This window comes from Aspergillus bombycis, assembly GCF_001792695.1.
Source record: "Aspergillus bombycis strain NRRL26010 chromosome Unknown contig00001, whole genome shotgun sequence".
NCBI lineage: Eukaryota > Fungi > Ascomycota > Eurotiomycetes > Eurotiales > Aspergillaceae > Aspergillus > Aspergillus bombycis.
Window position 1 is genome coordinate 176,195 of NW_019170003.1, and position 22,333 is coordinate 198,527.

Below are 22,333 nucleotides of genomic sequence, written 5' to 3' on the forward strand. Positions count from 1 at the left end.
GAGGAACAGACGAGGTTGTACATGAAGCCTTACTAGAGCACTCATAACGGCGTCCAATCAGTAGTAATACCCATCATCGCATAACCCAACAGTCCTGTAGTCTCATGGCTTGGCTTGTATATATATACTTTCATATCTTGAGGAATATCTGAGGATTGATCTCGACAAAATATCTTCACACTGAGGATTCAACATTACAACCACGAAACACTGGAACTCCCTCTCATGGGAAGAACTCAACAATAACACTAGAACTGATTTATAAAAGTTGTATCCTTTGCTACGTGCGACACCAATTTCTCCCACTGAAAAGCGCCTGATATTGTCTCAATCGTGGTATAGCCATCAATATGGGTTATCGCATGAAGGTCCAAGACGTGCAGCCGACGAAAAGATTACAAGGTTCCATTGGACGCTGTTTGCGAATTGAAGGGCATTCCCCTGGGAAGGATACAACTGTCCACTGAAATGAACCTAGTGAAAGTGGGCCCAAAACACGCCGGCACTTGATGCTGGCTAGCTTACGATAAGCCGAATCTCATGCTAAGAGCTCCAATGAATTCGCTTGGATTCATGACCTGCCTCTGCTAGTCCTAGCCGGGCCCCCACTACTGCAACTACGCTCAACGCTATCACAGTTGATATTATGTGCTTGCTGCATGGCTGGCGCTGGCCCGACGCTCTCCGACGGAGCTACGAATGTTCGCGGATACTACCAGAATCTGAATGATACGATGGCTGGTCCTTGTATACGGTGGCACCTGAAAGCTATGGATCCTTTTTAATTTCCTTTTCCCCCCGGCGGGTGCCATTGCACGTAGCCACGACCAAGGTCTCGTTGCACTGGGAGTGTAACCGTATCCCTTCTCCTGAATCAGTCCCACCGTGACTAGAGGGCTCGACACAATGCGTTTCCTATCACCCCTCGGCGTTGTCACGCTTTTTGCCTCGTGGCCCTCACTCAGCCGCGCGATTCATCCGCCCAGGCCGGTTCCTCCGCCGGTCTCTCGACCGGTCTCGACGCAATCCTCAGGGGTGGAAGGAGAGGCTACCTTCGAGCAACTCTTAGATCATCATGACTCCTCAAAGGGGACCTTCTCGCAGCGCTACTGGTGGAGTACGGAGTACTGGGGTGGCCCCGGCTCACCGGTGTGTTTTGCACCTTGCAGCGATACCTTGCGTGGCAGCACCGTGGTCACTAACCTGACGCCGTAGGTAGTATTATTCACCCCTGGTGAATCCGCCGCCGATGGATACCAGGGCTACCTCACCAATAACACATTGACTGGTCTGTACGCGCAGGAGCTTCAGGGTGCTGTGATTCTGATTGAGCGTGAGTGGGCCATTTCCCTGGGAAAGAGTAGAACATTGGTCTAAAGATGATCTAGACCGTTACTGGGGTGACTCCTCGCCTTATGAGGAACTGACAGCGGAGACGTTGCAGTATCTTACGCTGGAGCAGTCCATTCTGGACTTAACCCATTTCGCCGAAACCGTTCAGTTGGAATTTGACACTTCCAATAGCAGCAATGCGCCGAGAGCGGTAAGAGAGAGTTTACATCCAGACGATATCATCAGAAATGAAAAGCCATATCTCTGACATATGCATTGTTAGCCATGGGTGCTGGTCGGTGGGTCATACAGTGGTGCTTTAGCAGCCTGGACCGCTGCCGTCGCCCCAGAGACGTTCTGGGCCTATCATGCCACCAGCGCTCCCGTTGAAGCGATTGACGATTTTGTGAGTCCTATAACCTCGTCATGGGTGTTGACTTGACGGCTCACAGATGTTGTAGTGGCAATATTTCGACCCAATCCGTCATGGAATGGCACCGAACTGTAGCCGAGATGTCTCGTTGGTGGCCAATCATATTGATAGTGTCGGGAAGAATGGATCTGCCGCAGCACAATCTGCTCTAAAAGAGCTCTTCGGTCTGGGAGCTCTCGAGCACTATGATGATTTTGCCGCGTAAGTGCAAAGAGTCCGCCAAGTCGGAGGGAGACCTAACGTTTACAGTACCCTTCCGATAGGGCCCTACCTGTGGCAGGACAACACCTTCGTGACTGGATACTCCGGTTTCTTTGCTTTCTGTGACGCTATTGAGGTAAAACTCTGCGATATCTGTGGTTCTGTCTGATACATGGGCTGACCCAGTTGGGACAGAATGTCGAAGCCGGCGCGGCCGTTGTTCCGGGTCCAGAAGGTGTTGGTTTGCAGAGAGCTCTTACAGGCTATGCGAATTGGTTCAAATCAACGATCCTTCCCGGTTGTAAGTACCTTGCATTTAAACTTCCCTCAATCAATCTGACTGTATCTCCAGATTGTGCCAACTACGGATATTGGAAGGATAACCAGACTGTCGCCTGCTTCGACACTCATAATCCATCCAGCGCCATCTTTACGGACACCTCTGTCGATAATGCTGTCGATCGACAATGGCAATGGTTTCTCTGCAATGAACCTTTCTTCTGGTGGCAGGAGTAAGTTTTGCTTAACCATACACCGAGCATATTCTAACCTTTGAATCTCAAGCGGTGCCCCGGAAGGTGTCCCGACAATCGTTCCTCGTACTGTGAATGCAGCGTACTGGCAGCGCCAGTGCTCGTTATATTTTCCCGAAGTGAACGGTTACACCTACGGCAGTGCAAAGGGCAAGACTGCTGCGACTGTCAATAGTTGGACAGGAGGATGGTCCGACACCAAGAACACTAGTCGTTTGCTCTGGGTGAATGGGTAAGAATAGCCTGAACTTGCAACCCACCGCGGGAATCGAGAAAACACTTTATTAATATGTTCCCAGACAATACGACCCTTGGCGCGATTCGGGCGTCTCATCGACCCATCGCCCTGGTGGCCCCCTAACGAGCACAGCTGATGAGCCAGTGCAGGTTATTCCTGGTGGATTTCACTGCTCTGACTTGTATCTCAAGGATTATTCTGCAAACGCAGGGGTGAAGCAAGTGGTTGACAATGCAGTGACTCAGATCAAGTCATGGGTTGCTGAATACTACAAATAGAGAGGTGGTACAGCTGATTCCTGAGGCGAGATGCTGTTGTCAAATTCAGATGTGCCTTGTATATACATACTACCAGGATGTTGTATAATTGCCAGCAAACAACATGAAAGAGGACAAATCGTTGTCATGGCCCTTACTAGGCTGGCTGACCTTAAGACAACTCTGCTGACATATTTATCTTTTAGCCACTTTCGATGTTACAATGGTGTATAGTGGATGGGGGATGAGAATAGGTTACGCCACAAGGGCAATGTTAGTACGAATACTCATGTCCCCAAGATGAAATAGGTAAGGCGACTATACTAGAACGAATACAGGACATAAGTGATTAGAATTCCAATCACAGACATAGTAAAGTTCGGTGACCAGGAAGAATGCCAATAGATAAACTATAGCATTGCCAGATCACAAACACAACATTCGAGTTGAATCAAACATCGGACCACAGTTCCAGATACATCATGCTTGTCCTGAGATTGCTCTGCTTATTTCATTCCGTTCTTCAAGTTGTCATACTGCGAGGCTGGGTAATCCAATTGATTCTCCGACTTCTCAAAGGCCCCTGTGCCTCCGAGTGCATTTACTGCCTGCTCATCCAGTTAGACAAATTCCACATGGACCATACCAAGAAACGAGAAACCTACCGTACTGATCAGGCTGTCACTGCCTCCTTTGTCAGAGCTGGTTTCCCACCACATAGAGCCGCCCAGACCCAGTTTCTTGATGTATCCAGCCTTCAACTGAATGATCTTGGGGGTGTCATAACTGATCAACCGTTTCTGCTGGCTATCGTAGCTGTAACTGGCAAGGATGTTCTCCATCTCATGCACCTCGGCTCCCGGCTTTGGTAAGGCTTTGTAGTCCCACACCCCTTTCTCCCAGGTACCCTCGCCATCTGCCGTGAATGGCTTACCCAGACCGTCTGTACTAGCGAACGACCGACCGTACAGAGGCATGCCGAGGACAATCTTGTTCGCCGCTACCCCTCCTTGAAGATACAGATCAATTGCCCCTTGAGTGCTGAACGGAGTGCTGTTTGGATTTGAATCATCAGGGTATGCGTTGGCTTGGTGCCCAGTGAATTTGGCAAAGCTTCCGGCGTAGTCGTAAGCCATGAGGTTCCAGAAATCCAGCTGGGCATCCATGTCCTTAATGTGCAGTTTGTTGATCTTGTCCGGGCCTGGCCGAGAAAGCCGCGTTAGAGACAACGCTGAGGTGCGAGAAGTGGCCCCAGATGGTGATTAGCTTACCTGCCGATGTTGCGATGGTGAGAAGGAAATGCTTGCCATTTGCATTCTTTCGGCTGTAGTCGTCCAGTGCCTAGCTCTGCATTAGTGTGGAACTTCATGAGGCACCACTGGGAAAGGGACGTACAGTTCTGATCTGCTTCAAAAGGAGAACATAGTCATTGGCTTCTTGATCATTTTCCGGATACTAGAACAATCGTAAAGAATCAGTAATCGTGCGCAATATGGGAGAACTGGCGGACATGCGGACCTCCCAATCAACATCAATCCCGTCGAAGCCCAAGTCAGACAGCAACTTGACTGACGAGTCGGCAAACATCTTCCGTCCAGCGTCGGTGCTCGCAGCTTTCGCAAAGTTCGGGGAGTAGGTCCACCCGCCGATGGAGAGCATGACCTTCAGGTTGCGGTTTTTCTTCTTCAAGAGATACATCTGTTTGATGCAACCATAGACATTCTTGCCGGGGTCAGACCAGGAGTCACCAGGATAGTGTTTCTCGGTATCAGCGTAGCCATCGGTCATGTAGACTTCCCCGGTCTCAGGGCGCACGTTGGCGAAGGCATAATTGATATGGGTGAGCTGGTCGATCACGATATCCTGGGGTTGATGATTGCGGCCGTAGATAGCCTTTGGAGTCGTGTCAGTTTCATGCCACATTGGGAGCGGAGACATGATACTCACCCAGTTGACAAAGTAAGCAACAGACCGATAGCCTGACGCTGCAGGGGCGCCCTGCACCTCATCCCCTCCCTCCAGCTTCGAGATGGCCACCCCATGGGCGACCCAGGCCCACCCGAGCACAACCGTGAGGCTGAAAAAGATCCTGGTTGAAAAGCGCATTGTTGGTCCGTGTGGCTGAGACACTGAGAGAAGGTTGTGAGATGTTTCAACTTCGTGAGATGGGGTTGCGATGGCTTTATAGACAAAGGTAGCTACCAAGTAAGTGAATCAACTCTGTATGTATAGCGTCCTCATGGCTCGGCCTTCACAGACGGTCGCCGCCGACTGCAAGGTGGTGGTTGCATCGTGAATGAAAGCGCTTGGGACTTTACCGCATTGTCCAAGAAAGTAGGATTTTGATGTTTCACCTTGATATGGAGAGGCAGAGTTTCTTTATGACACAACCCTCGGGTTGCATACAGTCGAAACGCCATTGTAGTGATCACCCCCTTGAGGTTTCTTTGCATCGCACGGAAGTGATTATCCTTCGGGTGAACAACTTAGTATATTCCACTGATTCCAATCAGTGGCTGTGGAATCAATCCTAAGCATATGTGAGATGACCGTAATGGGGAGCCACATCTACTAGTCGGCAAGCCCTGTGCAACGTATGGGATTGATCTACAGTCACCGAGTGGCTTCAGTGACGATGGTCATGCTAGGGTCGAGGTAACGCATGCGCGGAATGCGCATACAGACACGGATCGTCATTGTGAACTGGCACATGGCAATACAATTTCATTTGATTCAGGCTTTGAAAGTAGAAGACAGACCCATCCACGCATAGAACCAATGTAACGGTGCTGGCTAGTGTTAGCCGCGATCCGCGACAGGCCAAGGGGTTCCTTGGCTAGTATCACAACATGTCAGAAGGACAAAGATAACCCTATTCCAAGTTGTACGATGGCCACAGGCACGTGCCCACTCTCACTCGAATGCTGAATCGAAGGCATTGACTGAAGTTGATCAGTTCCTCACAAAGGTTTCCCGTGCCCCCTCTGGTGTCATTCACTCCGGACGCGGAGGATGATTAGAGGGGCTTTAGGCGCATTCCACGACTTGGCGCATATTTCGTCGCGCTGACCGGAGATCATATCGAGTGCGACATGAAGGAAGTTGGTACCACGTTTACCTTCCTGCAAAACCAGTATAGACAAATGAAGTGTTAAACGGATCGCCGTATGGCCCAAGATCCAGGCGACGTAACCTTGACTGCGCACTGGTTCAGTCACCTGGATTTGGGTCATTGTCAGGAGACTTCAGCATTTCGCACATCTCGCCCGCGACCTCAACCTTTCCGTCCACGCTCGGTTTGTCTGATTAGCATTATCGCCTGCAATGGAGAAACGCTCTTTTGTGATCGAAGGTAGTCAGTCCGGTAGCGCGCCAATACCACCCAAGACCACAGTGCAACTAGCTACTACATCGGCTTTGGTTGGGGATTGCAGACGACTGTATCAGTTGACATGAAGGTGACAGCATCTGCTAGTGTCACGCTGTATGAACGGGCTTGCAGATCCTCATCTGCAGGGGTCACTGGCTCTAGAAATTCCCCTCCAATCATTATTTGTCCGACCGAGGCAGGAACGCATCTCTTGGATCGCACCCGACGTTACATCTCGTAACCTGATAGCCCAACGCCTATGCCTGCCTGGGATTACCGCATACCCGCCGACCGTTTCTTCCCACGGCGATATGATGTGACCTTACTGTTCCTGAGTTAAATCTCCTAGTGGATGGACGCGTAGAAACGCAGGGATCGCATCGGGTCGGAACGGAAGATCTGCAGAGTGACGAGAGTGGGAAAGGCTGTCCCTAGAGAGAATATATATGTGAGTATTCTTATATACCGAAGAGAAACCTGAAGAATAATTATCATTCGACGTTTTCGACGTTCTTGCATAGTTCATGGAGCCGGTTGGCACTGTTCCGATGGCTGGCTGGTGGGGCCGATTCGGAGATCCCGAGCATATACATAGTAGTAGGATCTGCACAGAGGTGGTGGTTGATTCGTATTTATTATGGACGGCAGCGCGTACGGGGATCTGCTTGCCGGAACTTGTATACAGAGAGGCAGATCTCTCTCTCGAGGCAACTCACAGTGCCGGGTGAAGATGCCTCATGCTTCAGCCGAAGTTCTCCCGGGACTCTCTCGGCATTCCCCAGACAGAATCATAACCAACCCCACAGGCCTCCCCGCAAAACAAGCCCAAGGGATTGAATCGATAGAAGAAAGTCCCCATGCATGAGACCCACTTTAGAGGCAAGCGTCGGTGGTAATTATACCGACAGGCCTGGCGGAATCCAACTTAAGTGACAACTGTCCTCCGCCCGGTGTGGACAGTTATGCGAACTGTCAAAGAATACGAATGACGGAGTGAAGCTGTATGCGACGATGATCCTCAAGCAAAGTATCTTCTGCGCAATCAGTGCCGGATTGTTAGCTAGCCCTGTATTCTGCGAGGATACATTTACCCCTGTGGGCGTTGCGGTTGGCGATCAACCTGAACTGAGCACCAACGATTTCGCTACATTTGCTCTCGATCCACAGTCGCCTCTGGCAACTGTCGATTATGGCGCAGAGCGCGCAGGATATCCCTTCCTCGTCGTTTCGTCCCTCACGCAGCCTGTCCAACTTGAAGTGAAGTATAGTGAAGAATTCAACGGGCTAGACCACCCTTTCAGTGATGGCCCCTACTCATTCTCTAACCAACTGGGGAACTCCTTCCGCGTCGAGACGTTCAATATCACCAGGACCGGGAGGGTCACGTCGTCCTTAATTCAGGGTGGGCAAAGGTGGCAGTCTATTCGCCTGCTGACCAGTGGGACTGTCACACTATCTCAGGTTGGCTTCGACGCGACAATCGACACAGTGGAGCCAGAGGATCTACCTGGGCAATTCACCTGCGATGATGAGGTCTTGAATGAGATTTGGAAGCTAGGTGCGAGGGCTGCTACAGCCGCCTGCGTTGATAAACAGTCTCAGAAGGCAATCTGGGAAGTTGACCCGGTAAATGGCGTATATGCGCGCAGTGTGCGCCCATCCCTGTCAGTCAACGGAACTGCATTGGCCAATTACACCCTAGAATTTGAAACCATGATCCAGAAAGGGGGCAGTTGGTGGTCTGTTGTAAGTGACTACTACGCCAGGCACTCTGGATAATGATCGAATGTGACTGATCCTTTCACCTACACAGGCATCACCCATGGCTGGTAACGCATACACCATGTTGCTAACCGGCGAGCTTCCGGAAGCCAGCCGCCTGGCAAATGTGAACACCACACTAACACCGCCCAACACCATTTCGCTTGCCTACGGGGTGGACTTTGTCAATCAGACCACCCTCACAACATGGGTGTTAGATGTGTTCGAGGTGCCATTCCCCGTGCGCGAAAACACCTGGCACAGAGTGTCCGTCTCACTGTCACCCAGTGGCTATCTCTCAGCCTCGTTGAACAATACACTAATCTTCAACATCTCACAGGCCGCATATCCGCTGGCAACCGGGCAGTTCTCAGGGTCCTTTGGCTTTGGTGCGTACCAGGACCATGCGGCGTACTTCAGAGACGCGAGCGTCTATGATACTGAGAGTGGGTCTACCTTATACACAAATTCACTGACGACTGAGGATGTTCTCGTCGAGTATGGCACCCAGGCAAATCAAGAGAGTCTCTGTTTGGACGGCCCAAAGCGCGACCGACTGGTATGGCTAGGGGACTTCATCCATACGGCGCGAATTCTCGGTGTCAGCACATCCAGAATCGATCACGCTCGAGGGACATTGCAGTACCTGTTAGACTCGCAGATTGAGGATGGCGAGCTTGCTATCTCTCCCAACATCGGCTACAATATGAAAGCCTCGCCTGACGCGTTTGCACCAACTGGCTCCTACTACCTGTCGGACTACCAGCTCTTGGGGTTGATTTCCTTTCATGACTTTGTACAGTGGAGTGGTGACCTCTCTTGGGCAAACCAGACATGGCCGAAATGGCAAAAGCAGATTGACTGGATAATTGGGAAAGTCAACCATACCACTGGTCTTATCTCTTTCAACGCCGGCGCCTTTATAGGCCCTCAAGATGGTGGATCTGCCGTCGCTTGTGCCGGTGTGCAAGCGCTGACTGGCGCTGCCGAAGTGGCCACTGCGCTGGGAGATACCAAGTCGGCTTCTCGCTACCAGCAGGTCGCAGCGTCCATCGCAAATGCCGTCAACAGGCATCTCTGGAACGGTCAATTGGGGGCATACAGCTCCTCCCGGGATGACGTTGGCAACTTCTCTGTCAGTGGTACAGCATTCTGCATCAGCTCGGGGGTGGCGTCTGCTAATCAGACTGCACGCGCCTTGGCTACCCTGTCACGGCTGCGTCTGGGACCTGGCTACAAAGACTCCTCTGATGTGTCTGATTCGGATCCCACGGTCAATATCTCCCCAAACACTAATGGCTTCCTTCTTCCAGCTCTATTTCAGGCCAATGCTCCAAGCCTGGGTCTCGAGCTAATTAAGAAGCTCTGGAGCGTGATGCTTCCCCTCAATGAATCACAAAATCGGACTGCGGTGGGAACAAGCTGGGAATATGTCAACTCTCAAACACAGCAACCGGGACTGGGCCTTTTCACCAGTCTCAGCCACCCTTGGGGTGGAGCACCAACATATATCTTGACCGAGTGGGCCGCAGGAGTGCGCCCTGCCCCGGGACCCGACGGGTTCGGATACCGCAAGTGGATCATTGCACCGGAAACGGGCTTCCAGATAGGCTTGAAGAGGGCCCAGGCTAAGGTTGTTACTGCCTTTGACGGGCCACTAAGCGTTGAGTGGCATGTACAGGGTGGTAAGCTTTATGCGAACATCATGGCACCCACTTCTACTGAGGGACAATTTGTCTTTCGGGGGAGGACTATCAAGCTCTCTGGTCAAGCTTCTTATAATTTCTCTGTGAGCGTTCACTAAGTACTAGGCTACCCACTAGAGTAACCTTCTACTGCCAATGAGAAATTTGGTATAACTATATCCACAATAGAATCCTCTATGCTTGAATCATCGTCGCCAGCCGAACATAGAGACCATGCAATGTATGTAGATGCTTACATACTCTGACTGCGACCTTTTATTTGTTCAAGATTGCCACCTTTCATTTTCTCCATATATAACTGAGCTTTGCGACAGCTGTAGGTTGGATTATAGCTGAGCACTCAGGGAGTGGGGGGTAGACCACGACATATAATTGATACGGATGTCGCAATATGAGATATGAAACTTGCACCAGATGGACTGTAACATAAATGAGGAATTAACTCTCTTCCTTCTATCCAGCTACTGTGGCAAAGACATGCTGTGTCTGGCCAACAAAAAAATATAAGCTCATATCCTCGCCGTTTTTTCGGTGGATCCTTCGTCTTTTCGCCTCTCGTCATGGAATATAGCTGTTCTAGGTCTAGCAGGAATGTCAAGCATTCTCAACGAGACCCCCGAGAGAAAGGTTGCGTCCCATCGCTGTATCGCCACTCCTGGTAATAACTTGGGGAACTTATTCAAAATAGTATCTCTTAATTCCGGAGTCTCCATAGCGTCCATCTGCTGGCGACGGTGAGCCATATCCATCATTTGGGACAATCGCGCGGCGCGAATATCTTGGACCTGCTGAAATATGCTGGAAAGCTCTGTAGTCGACGGTGCACCCAAAGAAGACGGTTTCGATAAAACCTCCATGAGGCTGTTTGTCAACGCCGCTGCGCTCTCAACAGCTTGGCTTCCTCCTTGTCCGATGCTAGGAAGCATCTGCCCCCAAGCGTACTCGTCAGTTACATCACGACTCGGGGTGTGTATCCCAAAGGGCCATGGCATGTAATCTTACCTTATGTACGGCATCGCCAATGAGCATGACTCTGTTCAAGTGCCAATGTCTGTCCACGCATTCACGCATAGGAGTGTATATGGTCGATATTCTGTTCTTATAGAGATCCGAGAATCGCACGTCCGGCCTAATGTGGTCATTCCAGTGTTTTTGAGCGAGAGCATCTTGTTCTTTGTTGCTTAATTGAGGTATATCTTCACCGTGGAAGGTCTGTCCCATGTGGGCCATGAGAAACCAGTACGTCCGGTTATCAGGTCCACTCCCGACGATGTGTGAGGACTGTTCGTTTACGACAAAGTCGAGACAGCCTGGGGGGATTCCGGGAACCCCAGTTGACACGCCGAAGATGCAGGAATAGGTTGCAGGGGTCTCGTCGCCATAATCGTCCTGGAGTCCGAGGGTTCCTGCTAAGCGAACCATTTCTTGTCTGATACGAGAGTGCGTCCCATCCGCTCCGACAAGAATGTCACTGCTGTATCTTGATCCATCTGTCGTGGTCACCTCGACACTGTTCTCGGTGTGGTGAACCGTTGCGACACGCTTCTGGGTCAACACCTTTGATTTGTCCGAGATGCGACTGTAAAGGACCTCGAGCAGTGCCTTGCGGTCCATCCACAGATAAGAATAGCCATATCTATCGTGAAATATAAGCGAAAGTCCAAAAACCCGATCGGAGGATGCAAGGCATACCTTTCACTTGTCGTTGAACCATCTATCGACCCCAGTGCCTTGCCCTCTAGATCTCGCCAGGATACACTAGTGACGGGATTCCTGGTATGACTGAGCAAATCCTCATAGCAGCCCAGCTGATCAAGGACTCGGAGACCGTTGGGCATCATACAGATACCAGCCCCGACATCTGTCACAATATTCGGGTATGCCTCCAGTAATAAATAGTCCACTGCATTCTTTTCTAGCATAAGCGCAAGGGAGAGACCGGCGATCCCACCTCCCACGATGAGGACCTTGCACGGGCGGAGAGCCATTGGAGACAGCCTTTTAACACACAGGTATCAGGGGAGCTAGCTTCAACTGAGATAGACAGAGATGGGACGCCGATGTGCCAGACGTTCAGTCGCGGTCTTCGACTCCGGGATGCGAGGAATCCACGGTTTTAAATATTTTAGTGGGCGATTCCTTACACAATATAGCCAAGACTATTCAGTATACCTGGCAATTGTAGCCCCGCTGATCGACTGCGCCTCGAGATGACCGGCAGTGGATCCACATCAGATGGACACGACGAAAAGCTAAACCCTAGGTCCACAAAATAGCCCCAAATGGCTGGATTAGTATGCATCCCATTGGCAGCCTCGTCTACGAACTGCACTAGTGGCTGTGATATACGAGTACAAGGCTATCGGTCAAGTATCATCACCCTTACAAGCATATCTTCGGGACACTATCAGATGGCTAGGTGCTAGGGATGACGACTCAGAACAGAACTTGATTTGGTCTAGGCATCCCCCTAAGGGAAAACAGAGGAGAGGCAGTAAAATAACAGAATATCTTCTCTTTACCGTAATCTGCCGCCACACCTTCTTCCTCCTCTTCTTCATCCTTACTCTATCCTCCCCGGGCCATGCCTCCCCGTGTGCTCGATAGCTGGGTAGGCCTCGATCATCCGCCTTTGGAAGCCTGGACGTCTTGCACGGTAACATAGCGGGTGTTGACTACGATTTCTAGCACTGGACCTCGAAACAAGGAAAGCAAGAAAGGAATACAGCTGACCGCTTGCGCATCGGATAGATACTCAGTGGCCATGCCGCGCAGCTCTCGTTACGGGTGCTGCCAGAAGGGCTCATATGAACTAGCTCATTCACAACCTACTGAACAAGCCCCAATGGTGGAATAAGTCTCCATCTGAGCCGCGAAGGTATTGAACGCTCGTACACAGGACCAACCGGACATACATTTGACGCTTTCAAGGAGGTCTAGCGGAGAAAATTCACCATCAACCATGGACGCATCAGTTGCCCCCTTCATACGAGACACGCCCATCTGTCGCTGGCGGTATGTCATTATGGCCACGAGTTCCTTGGCTGATAGAGGATGTCCCGCCCGATTTGTGACAATGGGAGTCGTGTCGTCCGGGAGCAGGCCTGTCGTCAAACTCGTCTGCAGCTCCAGCCTCAGTGCTTGACAGGCCAAAGAAACGCACCAGTTGGAATCGAACGTCCCCTCACGATGTGGCCAGTCCCAAAGCAGCTCCATGGCTTGCCACCGCACCGTGTAATCCCGACAAGCGAACGAACTATGGAAGAGGGGAGGAATGATGCCACATTGAATGCTGACACTCGGTCGCTCTGGATACTTTTGCAAGAATGCTTCTATGCGGATGAGGATCTTTCGATAGTCCAGTGTATAACAATCCAGGACGGCGACGTCTCCGCCGACCAGACCTGTTTTCAACGCCACCGTTAAGCCCAAGATCCATATGTCTACTAGGTCGGCCCCTCTCTGTTCTGTGCGACTGAGGCGGTTGTACATGTTGCGGTAAAATTGCTTGAACTGCGGTATGAAACGGCTAAGATGGGACCAGGCCTGGAGCTGTTGGAGGTGCAATGCCTCATAGTCGGAACTGATGTAGTCGGGTGAGCGATACATACAGTGAGAAATAAACTGAAACAGCATGCTGAAGTTGGGTTCAAAGGCACGGAGGACATCTTGGAGACTCTGGAAGGGCACCGCCGGGTCGCAATCAATATACTGGTCGCTCAGCTCATTCTCAATGCAGAGGAGCGGGCCTCCGACTCCAAAATGTGTGGACATGATATCCAGGTGCGCAAATGCCGCGACCAGGCTCTGTTCGATCAGCTCCTCCCGAGGTGTCGGTGCGATCAGTTGTCGATGGGCCTGGAGGTCCTGCACGATACGGATCCCACTCTGGAGGTGGCTGAATGCGTTATCATAATGTCCGCGCAGCAGATCCGATAGCACGAACAGAAGGCAGCAGACTAGGGTAACGTTATAGAAACGAGGATCCTGGGATGTGCGGCGCTTGATCAGCAGATTAAAAGCCCGGCTCAACTGCTCCATAGCGAATTGATGCCAGGTATTTTGTGGTTGATCCATGGACAACGGCATTCCCTTGGCTTCAGAGTCGTAGTGAATCGCACTGACAGCGACCACAGCATGGTATACGGCTGGCTCGGACTGAGAGATCTGAAAGACCAGCTTTTCCCATAGGGTTGAATCGAACAGACCGAGGAGAGTGGGGATCGTATGATTTTGGAAGTATGACAGGCAACGTCGCTCGTCCGAGGTCATCTTCCAGCGAAAGCCATTGAGGATATGCACCTGGACCTCTGTGGTAGAGCCTTTGTTCGCCGTCCTCCCCTTCGGGGGCAGCCGATAAATGTCATAGCCATCGCAGCGTCGGCCGCTGGAGGTGCAGTTCTGACACGAGCCCGGGGCCTCGTCACATTTGACATGACGAGCTCTGCAGGTACGACATCCCGTTCGCGATCTCTTCCCGCCTGCCCTTTGGCGATCGGTAGCTATTTGTCTCATGTTGAAGGTGGGTGTGGTTATGGATCAGACAGCGGATCGTAAGGCTGAGATCTCCACGCATTGTACCTTTGGCGGAATATATCTAAGTAACGGCCGATCAGCTGAAAGGGGGAAACGGCATCCGCCGTAGGATTCAATGAGGCTGACCGTCAGAATTCCACTCCACAGCCTCAGTCGAAAGCCGACTTATCATCCAATCAGACTAGCAACGCAGGTGAGCAGAACTGACCCGTCACTGACACTAGTGCATCTAGTGCAACAGGAACGCTGATCTTGAACTGGATGTTCTTTTTCTTTGAGTTTCCTTTTATTCTGGTTGGATTTTCTGTTCTTCTCCCCATGCAGTGCCTGGTGGCTACAGTTGTATCTCCCCGATTGGCACCGTCCAAGAATCCCCCTTAACTCCAACGAGCGGATCTATCTCCAGCTACAACGTCCGAAACGGCCCCCAGTAAGCGAGTGGAGACAACTACGTGGGTGCTCGGACTAGAAGATAACAGGCTCAGTGGTGCCCCACCGTATTGCGGCCAGGCCGAAGCCAAACGCGAGAGCAACGCCAAGACACAAGCATGGATTTCCAGGTTAGGTACATTTTAATACTGCTCACATCCCAGGCGGAGGCTTAGCCCCCGTGGGGCCTTCCGCTGTCAACGAGGCCGCTTCTGGAACGGAATCGTTCTTGATTCGCCTTTGCTCCAACCATGTCACCACCCCTGCGAGGCCAACGACGAGGCAGGCCAGGGCAACGAAAAGACCAGTGGTCCAGCTCGGCCGATTGAATCGATTCATCGTCCACATACATAAGGCAAGACAAATCTGGAAGACGGTGTTGAGCATGTTGCCCCAAACCACGACGTCCAGTTTCCAGAGCGCAGTTGGCGTGGGATGTGCTATGTCTAGTTTGGTGGGAGAAGATGTAGTGGGCAGCATGTCCATCACCTCCCGGGGCCGAAGGAACCAACTCGAATGGATGTCTGCCAAACGAACGAGCCCTCTCTGACGACTCCGCTCCGATCGACTGAGTCGCCAGAAACCCCAAAAATATAGGTCGCGGATGCGCCAGGGCGCCAGCCCAAACCCTGTCACACAGAACAGGGCGTTCAAGATTTGAGAGTCGATCTCGATCCAGACTCGGCGCGACGAATCAAGGCTGTCGCAGTCGGGGTGGCACATCGCCGGCGCTGCATTGCACATCAGGAGGAACAGCATGCCTCCCCACGCAACGATATTTAATGCGTAGATCGTGATCAGGATACCCATGGGCGTGAGCACCCAGCGCACGAAGGGCCGAGCGGTCGTTGCCCAGAAGCTGTCAGACGACGGGGTGGCTTCATCACTCTTATCCTGTATCTGCGCTCAACGATTAGCCATTGTGTAGCACCTCGACCCTACGACCACGTACTCGATTGTATGAATGAAGCGAGCCCTTTCTGAGGCCCATACCCCGTCGTACCTGGAAGCCTGCGCTACGTTCTTGCTTTGTCTTTAACCCTGGCTCCAGTAATTCATCTTGTGTCTTCTGGTGGCGGACGACTTCATAACCTTGCAGAGAAGGAACTGTTGACGGTATGATGGTCATGATGTATCCACCTGGTAAGAAATGGCAGAAACACAACGAACTTGGGACATTGAGAAACCAGAAGGTCGAGAAGACGTTTGCACATTCTGCAGAAGATAAAGGATGTCCTGTTGCCTGCATGAGGGCTCAGATGGACCGATTGGGTAGCGGGTACGAATACGGATGGAAAGCATGGACCACAGTTTCTTTTTTTACCCACAAGTGGGTTCCTTCGACGTGGCGAACACCAACACCACGTCGAGGCCATGAGTGAAGCCGTGGCGGAAAGTTGACTGATGTGATGTCCACTTAGTACTGCTATGTTTGTTCTTGTTTTCGCCGAAGTCTGTTGCATGAGTCGGCCTACACCATGGAAGTTGTGGGATCGTCTGTCGTGTATCTACGGCACCAGCCACCATGATGGTCTCTAAGGCGAAGAGTGAGAATCCTCAACCAGGGATAGTACGATAAGGCTGCACAAGTGAGGCCGTTCTGCATGGTATCTAGTACCTCTATTGTCTAAATCTAATTACTTTACAATTTCCCTTGCGCCGACGGGGTGCGGTTCCCATTCTTCAAATTCCGATCGAATCCGACCACCATACAAACCTGGGAGCTGATGGCGACCAACTCTCCATTCTGGTCAAAGATCTCCACACTAAGATCGGCCCGTCCGGCGCGCAAGGCTTTTGTGACCACACGGCTATGTAACCAGCCAGTTCCCTCGGCCGGGATGGATTTCTTTAAATCCACGTTGAAGGCCACCGTGGGGAACCAGAAGGGACCCGGTGGACGACTCTGTCTATGTTCTGGGGCGTGGGTACTCGCCCAGGCGGAGGTTGCCATGGCACCCAGTCTGTCCAACGCCATCGGAAACAGATCGAGTAAGCACATTACCGCCTCGTTTGTCCATCGGGCAGGAACCTGGCCACCGGGGCGAAATCGCGCCCACTGGTCTACGGTGGTATTGATGCGCTCCTGCACAGTTGGTGGTGGCAGAGCTCCAAAGAGCTCCGTATGCTGAGAGACTGCCATCGCGGGAATGGTGGGGAATCGTGTCCATGGACCATCTCTACCCCGTTCCGCCAGGGCAACAAAATCGATCCCGCCGTCCGGTTGTGATCCTGGGGGTGGGGTTGGCTGCAGCGTCGAATTCCCGCTCACCGCGGGGCCTTCCTGATCTGCCTCCGCCGGACTGACCGTTATAAATCCCACCACTTTAGTTTGCGGTCCTTTAGACGCGGCATCCTGTGACAACGTTACTTGAATCGTGCTCGTTCGCGCGCCGAATTTGACATCTTGAACGGATAACGTGGCCGGTCCGACTTGTGTCGGTCGTACAAAGGTTAATTGAAAGGAGATCGGTAAGACCGGTTTGGATAGGTAGGGCGGCGCATCGGATCGAGCGAAATGCGTCGTGGCCAGGCGGTAGAGGATGGCCGTCGTATAACCTCCATGGGGGACTAAATCGAGGTTAACGGTTACCAAGCACGAACCGGAGGAAACACTCAAAGTTACCATTTCCGATACACCAGTCCTGGTGCAAATGCGCCGAGTATGTATGCGAAGTCAGAGGAGTGACCTTGATGGCCTCCTCGAAGAGTTCAGAATGCGGAGGTGACATTTCGGGACAGTATCTGTTGCGCGGTGCAGTCGATGAATGGGCGCAGTGGAGGAACCGGGGCCCATCCTGCTTTTCTTTTCCTGTCTTATTTACATGGCGATGGATTTGCCTCGCTAGCCAACCGGAGGTCTCGTTCAGGAATCAAATGGGCCAGGAGGATGGGCTATATCCACAATTCTGTCCATTGAACCTCGGCAATGAGATACGCCATCACGTGGGATCACGTGGAGCCATCAGAGGGGAATCGAAGATGATTCACTTGGGAAACGAATCAAACGGAGGACGGAAGTAGAACCTACAGCAAAAAGACATCATGAGCAGTGCGAAAGGCTGGAAGACCATCTCGACATTTCTCGATAGTTATGGTTGTATTGTAGATTGTCTAATTCCTTGGACCTCCGGCGCTCACGACTGGCGCTAGTCTGCATTGAGCACAGGACACGCTAACCCCATCCGCCTTAGTCCTACTCTTGTCGATCCACGGCGGAGTCACGACGAAACTTAAGTTCCAAGTATATCCTGTCAGTATCGAAATGAGACGACGGCTTCGAATTGCAAAGATTCTAAGATCAAGGACTTTCGGTGTCCAGGCAGTCAACAACATGAGCTGACCATTCCTGGTATCCGGGCTAGGCAAGACTAGTCCCGATCACGAGATCCGACGGTACGCCGCATGCGTTGGATGCGCTGCCGATCTCCAATTCATTTCAGATACAACCCCTCCAATTCTAGGTTGAATATATACATACCTTCCCCAGACTCATTGCATCACATTGTATCGTCACCCGTTGTCCTTGTCAGTCTACGTCGTCTACCAGTCAGGATGAAAACCACAACCCCATTTCCCCTCGAGAATCTACCATACGGAGTGGTCTCTACCCCGGATGACCCAACCCCGCGGTGTGCAACTGCATGGACGGACTATGCGATCGACCTCGGTCGCCTCCAGAGGGATGGGTTCTTTAACTCAATCCCAGGCATGATTGACGGTGCCTTTAGCAAGGTATAGACACCCCGCCAATGTTGCTATGGCAGAGCTTGACCCATCATCTTTCTCAAAGCCTGCTCTCAATGTCTTCGCGTCAACTCCCCAATCCACGCAAGCCGAAGTGAGAGCGCGACTAGTTCGATTTCTTGCGGGCGCGAGTGAAGCTCCTAAAGAGAAGTACTTCCTTCCCTTATCGCAAGTGACAAACCATTTGCCAATGGAGACCGCGAACTTCTCCGACTTCTACTGTTCACTCGAGCATGCAAAAAATGTAAGTGTCCATGTTCGCTTACTTTTCCTCTGTGGCGAGCTGAGGACTCGCTGATGGACTATATACATGCATAGTGCTCAAAAATCATGGGCCTCGAGGTCAATCGAAACTGGTATTACATTCCGTCGGTCTACAACGGCCGCACGTCCAGTCTTAGAGTCTCGGGACAGCCTGTCCGCCGACCGTGGGGTGTAATATCAGAACCAGGTGCATCTTCGCCAGCGACGTGGTCACGAAGTAAGAGGCTCGACTTCGAGCTCGAGATGGGGGTATTCCTGTCGAAGCCTCTGCGGGCTGGTCAGATCCTCGACATGCGCAACGCCAGAGAGCATGTCTTTGGTTTTGTCATTTTGAATGACTGGTCAGCGAGGGACATCCAAGGATTTGAAATGGCCCCTCTTGGTCCGTTCCATAGCAAAGGATTTGGAACCACGATCTCACCATGGATCGTCACGATCGATGCACTGTCGCCCGTAGAGTGCCCCGTCTCGATTCCACAGAGCCCACCACCCTTACCCCATTTGGCCTGGAAAGGGAACCACTCACATGCAACGTGGGATATTGAACTGTCCGCGAGGATCTTGAGTTGGTGTCCCTAATAGGCCTATACCGTGCGGGTCCCGCTAACTGCCTGAGCAGGAAAAGGGAAGACATATCACATTACTTCCACTAACCTAAAAGACTTATACTGGACACCGTATCAGCAGCTCACCCATCTCGCGAGCGCTGGAGAAGGTCTGTCCACGGGAGATCTCTTTGGCACGGGTACTATCTCAAACGATGTACGTCGTTTTTTCTGCTCTTATGGTCGCTACCCTCCACAAGATCAATTATGTTAACTAACGCTACGTGCAGCGACTCAATGGAGTCGGCGAAAAGTCCGGCCTGGCTTGTCTTCTAGAACGGGCACTGCCCGAGAATAGATTAGCATGTATGGAAATAGACAGCCTTGAATATCTAGAAGATGGGGATGAGGTGATCATGGAAGGGTGGTGCTTGCATCCCGAGACCGGTCGGCATTTTGGATTCGGCGAATGTCGAGCTGTGATTGTACCCGCGTTGGACCTGCGAGATATGTGATATATGGTTTTATCGCGTGTGGCAATGGCGAAAGGTGGCTGGCTGTCTTATGAGATTTACCTGGTTTAATGCCACGTTGGGCCAGGTCAGCCAAAACGAATGGACGATCAGCAACAGGAATACCCTTCAGGATCCGCTTAGATGAACTATACCTTTCACTGTTGGAATCTCCCTACCACTAGTTAATACTATTACTGCTTATTGTTATGATGATGGCAAACTGCTCACGTGCAGCCGCGTGACCTCGGTGGACCCTATTCGATCGATGCATGCAGCAAAACGCAAGGGGTGAATACTAGTACTACTACTAGTAGTGCCGTCTAGACCGAAGCTCAATTCTCTCCCAAAACTATGCCTTCTTCGCAGTTCCTACAAGGCATTCACCCAACAAGCTAATAGAATAGTAGATGCGACCCCAATCAGTGTATCTGTTCATCACTGGCGTCGAGAATCATGGACGTGAAAGGGGAAGCAGGTGGGAACGCGCAACGGGAAATTGTCAAGGACACGAAGGTCGTGTTAGGAGCGACAGACGAGCGCATTCTATTGGATGAGACCGAATCGCAGACTGTCGTGCGCAAGTTCGACATGCGATTGCTAACTCTTTTCACTGTCATCAATCTGTTCAGCTTTATCGATCGAGTTAATATCGGCAACGCGCGTTTACTGGGACTAGAGAAGGACCTGGGGTTGTCCGGACTACGCTTCAACATTGCGCTGATGTGCCTTTTCGTGTCGTATTGCGCTGTGGAGTTACCTTCAAACATCCTGTGCAAAATTGTCGGGGGACATATATATATCCCTACCCTTGTGCTTTGCTTCGGCATCATCACGATGCTCACCTCGCTGGTGGAGAAGAAAGGCGGCCTATACGCATGTCGCTTTCTCCTGGGGGTCTTTGAAGGCGGTATTTCCCCCGGCTTGGTCTTCATGTTGGCTTTATTGTAAGTTCCCTGGCCTTTTTCGTCTCTTGCTAGCGGATCCCGACAATACAGTTACCGTCGGCATGAATTGGGTGTCCGAACAAGTATATATATCTCTGCTTCTTCCGCGAGTGGTGCGTTCGGTGGCCTTTTAGCGATCGGGCTGTCTAGGATCCCTCCCTGGGGTCTCATTCATACGTGGAAAAACATTTATTTCTTCGAGGTGGGCATCTCTCCTCCTGTACGGGAACGTCTAACAGTACCCTAGGGCTTGGTGTCCGTCATTCTCGCGGTCATCGCGTTCATCTGCATCCCAAGTGGACCGGAAAGCGCACGATTCTTAACAGAATCTCAAAAACGCATCGCAGTGGATAGGATGCGTATCGACTCTGCTGGAACAACTGAACATTCGCGGACTAAGTTCCGCCATGTTGTCCAGGGTTTAACTACCCCGCCGGTACTATTCTGCGCCTTCGGATTCTTCTTTGGAAAGTAAGTCGTCTCCCGCGATCAAACCGGTGGAGTCTTTACTCAAGGATCTCGATAGCACCTGCGCTCAATCCTTCTCGCTGTTTTCACCATCTATAATCAGCGCCATGGGGTATAGCAAGGAACTAGCTCAACTCTTATCCGTTGGACCTTACGTATGTTTCCCTTATTCCGTTACAATCTCACGCAGACCCCGGTTACTGATCGAGTAGAGCATCAGGCTGCTGCCTGTGTGATATCCATCGTAGTCGGCTACATCTCCGACCGTTATCAAAGCCGGGGCTGGATGATCTTCGCCATTGTTCCGTTCGGAATTGCTGGCATGGGCCTGCTCGAGTTCCTCCCGGCTTCTAAGCCGGGTGCGAAATACGGAGCCTTGTATCTTGCTGTGCCAGGCATCAACAGCTTCCTGCCGCTCTGGCTTGCCTGGGCAGTTAATAATGCGGCGACGCCGACCGTCAAAGCGGCGTCGTCGGGTCTAGTCTTCACCGTCGGGTCGCTGGGCGGGATTCTCGCACCGTGGGTTTATTTGCCTGGGGATGCGCCGAACTACCGCACGGGTCATACCATCATGTTCTCTTTTTTGTTTGGCAGTTGGGCGATGTGTATTGGCTTGATAGTGTATATCAAATGGGAGAACCGGGTCAGAGAGATGGGAAAGCGAGATGGTGTGCTGGAAGGATTGGGGCCTGAGGAGCAGTTAGAGCTGAGTAGTCGACATCCAGCATTTCGCTATGCTGTCTAATCCCCAAGCAAGTATATGGACGGTCTTGCAATGGAAATCCAAGCCCCCCTATCCGGCTCGCGACCATTGGGAACACGTTAGGCTGCTACCCTTCGGTAGCCTATCTTCGGAGAGAAAAGGCCTTCGAGCCCTTCCGCCCGATCCGAAGGCCAGCTCGGACTACCCCAGTGCCTTCCTAACAGGTTTATCAAGCTTTGCTTTGTTCGTGGATCATTGCTTGCCGTTGATTCGCAATAGCGTAGGGTTGCTTACGCAGATCGGTGGTGGTTGCCGAGGTCCAAATGCAACGGTATAATCTCCCGGATACAT

General features: G+C 51.7%; 8 protein-coding genes across 8 annotated transcripts; 3 read left to right on the forward strand and 5 right to left on the reverse strand.

Moving 5' to 3' along the window:
• Positions 1–906: 906 nt before the first annotated feature.
• On the forward strand, positions 907–3,015 carry ABOM_000069 (putative serine peptidase; the record flags this gene model as incomplete). Its single annotated transcript, XM_022527199.1, has 10 exons — positions 907–1,149; positions 1,216–1,333; positions 1,389–1,543; positions 1,616–1,738; positions 1,794–1,966; positions 2,015–2,102; positions 2,162–2,267; positions 2,319–2,478; positions 2,531–2,731; positions 2,799–3,015. The coding sequence occupies 10 exons, from the start codon at positions 907–909 to the stop codon at positions 3,013–3,015; spliced, it is 1,584 nt and encodes a 527-aa protein (XP_022394951.1).
• A 485-nt stretch (positions 3,016–3,500) lies between these two features.
• On the reverse strand, positions 3,501–5,100 carry ABOM_000070 (glycoside hydrolase family 18 protein; the record flags this gene model as incomplete). The annotated part of the gene is made up of 6 exons (XM_022527200.1): positions 3,501–3,602; positions 3,660–4,195; positions 4,266–4,335; positions 4,390–4,449; positions 4,513–4,887; positions 4,942–5,100. 6 exons carry the CDS (start codon positions 5,098–5,100, stop codon positions 3,501–3,503), a joined length of 1,302 nt encoding a protein of 433 aa, XP_022394733.1.
• A 2,275-nt stretch (positions 5,101–7,375) lies between these two features.
• Positions 7,376–9,929, forward strand: ABOM_000071 (putative alpha-L-rhamnosidase C; the record flags this gene model as incomplete). Its single annotated transcript, XM_022527201.1, has 2 exons — positions 7,376–8,110; positions 8,178–9,929. The coding sequence occupies 2 exons, from the start codon at positions 7,376–7,378 to the stop codon at positions 9,927–9,929; spliced, it is 2,487 nt and encodes an 828-aa protein (XP_022394734.1).
• Positions 9,930–10,340: 411 nt separating this feature from the next.
• Positions 10,341–11,819, reverse strand: ABOM_000072 (FAD-dependent oxidoreductase; the record flags this gene model as incomplete). The annotated part of the gene is made up of 3 exons (XM_022527202.1): positions 10,341–10,757; positions 10,834–11,467; positions 11,524–11,819. The coding sequence occupies 3 exons, from the start codon at positions 11,817–11,819 to the stop codon at positions 10,341–10,343; spliced, it is 1,347 nt and encodes a 448-aa protein (XP_022394731.1).
• An 829-nt stretch (positions 11,820–12,648) lies between these two features.
• ABOM_000073 (Zn(II)2Cys6 transcription factor) lies at positions 12,649–14,346 on the reverse strand (the record flags this gene model as incomplete). Its single annotated transcript, XM_022527203.1, has 1 exon — positions 12,649–14,346. One exon carries the CDS (start codon positions 14,344–14,346, stop codon positions 12,649–12,651), a length of 1,698 nt encoding a protein of 565 aa, XP_022394732.1.
• Positions 14,347–14,949: 603 nt separating this feature from the next.
• On the reverse strand, positions 14,950–15,925 carry ABOM_000074 (DUF2985 domain-containing protein; the record flags this gene model as incomplete). The annotated part of the gene is made up of 2 exons (XM_022527204.1): positions 14,950–15,696; positions 15,749–15,925. The coding sequence occupies 2 exons, from the start codon at positions 15,923–15,925 to the stop codon at positions 14,950–14,952; spliced, it is 924 nt and encodes a 307-aa protein (XP_022394737.1).
• A 513-nt stretch (positions 15,926–16,438) lies between these two features.
• On the reverse strand, positions 16,439–17,528 carry ABOM_000075 (thioesterase family protein; the record flags this gene model as incomplete). Its single annotated transcript, XM_022527205.1, has 2 exons — positions 16,439–17,367; positions 17,423–17,528. The coding sequence occupies 2 exons, from the start codon at positions 17,526–17,528 to the stop codon at positions 16,439–16,441; spliced, it is 1,035 nt and encodes a 344-aa protein (XP_022394738.1).
• An 823-nt stretch (positions 17,529–18,351) lies between these two features.
• Positions 18,352–22,024, forward strand: ABOM_000076 (fumarylacetoacetate hydrolase; the record flags this gene model as incomplete). The annotated part of the gene is made up of 10 exons (XM_022527206.1): positions 18,352–18,531; positions 18,590–18,787; positions 18,862–19,372; positions 19,427–19,569; positions 19,643–19,863; positions 20,275–20,811; positions 20,863–21,013; positions 21,059–21,282; positions 21,338–21,434; positions 21,500–22,024. 10 exons carry the CDS (start codon positions 18,352–18,354, stop codon positions 22,022–22,024), a joined length of 2,787 nt encoding a protein of 928 aa, XP_022394735.1.
• Between the last annotated feature and the right edge of the window lie 309 nt (positions 22,025–22,333).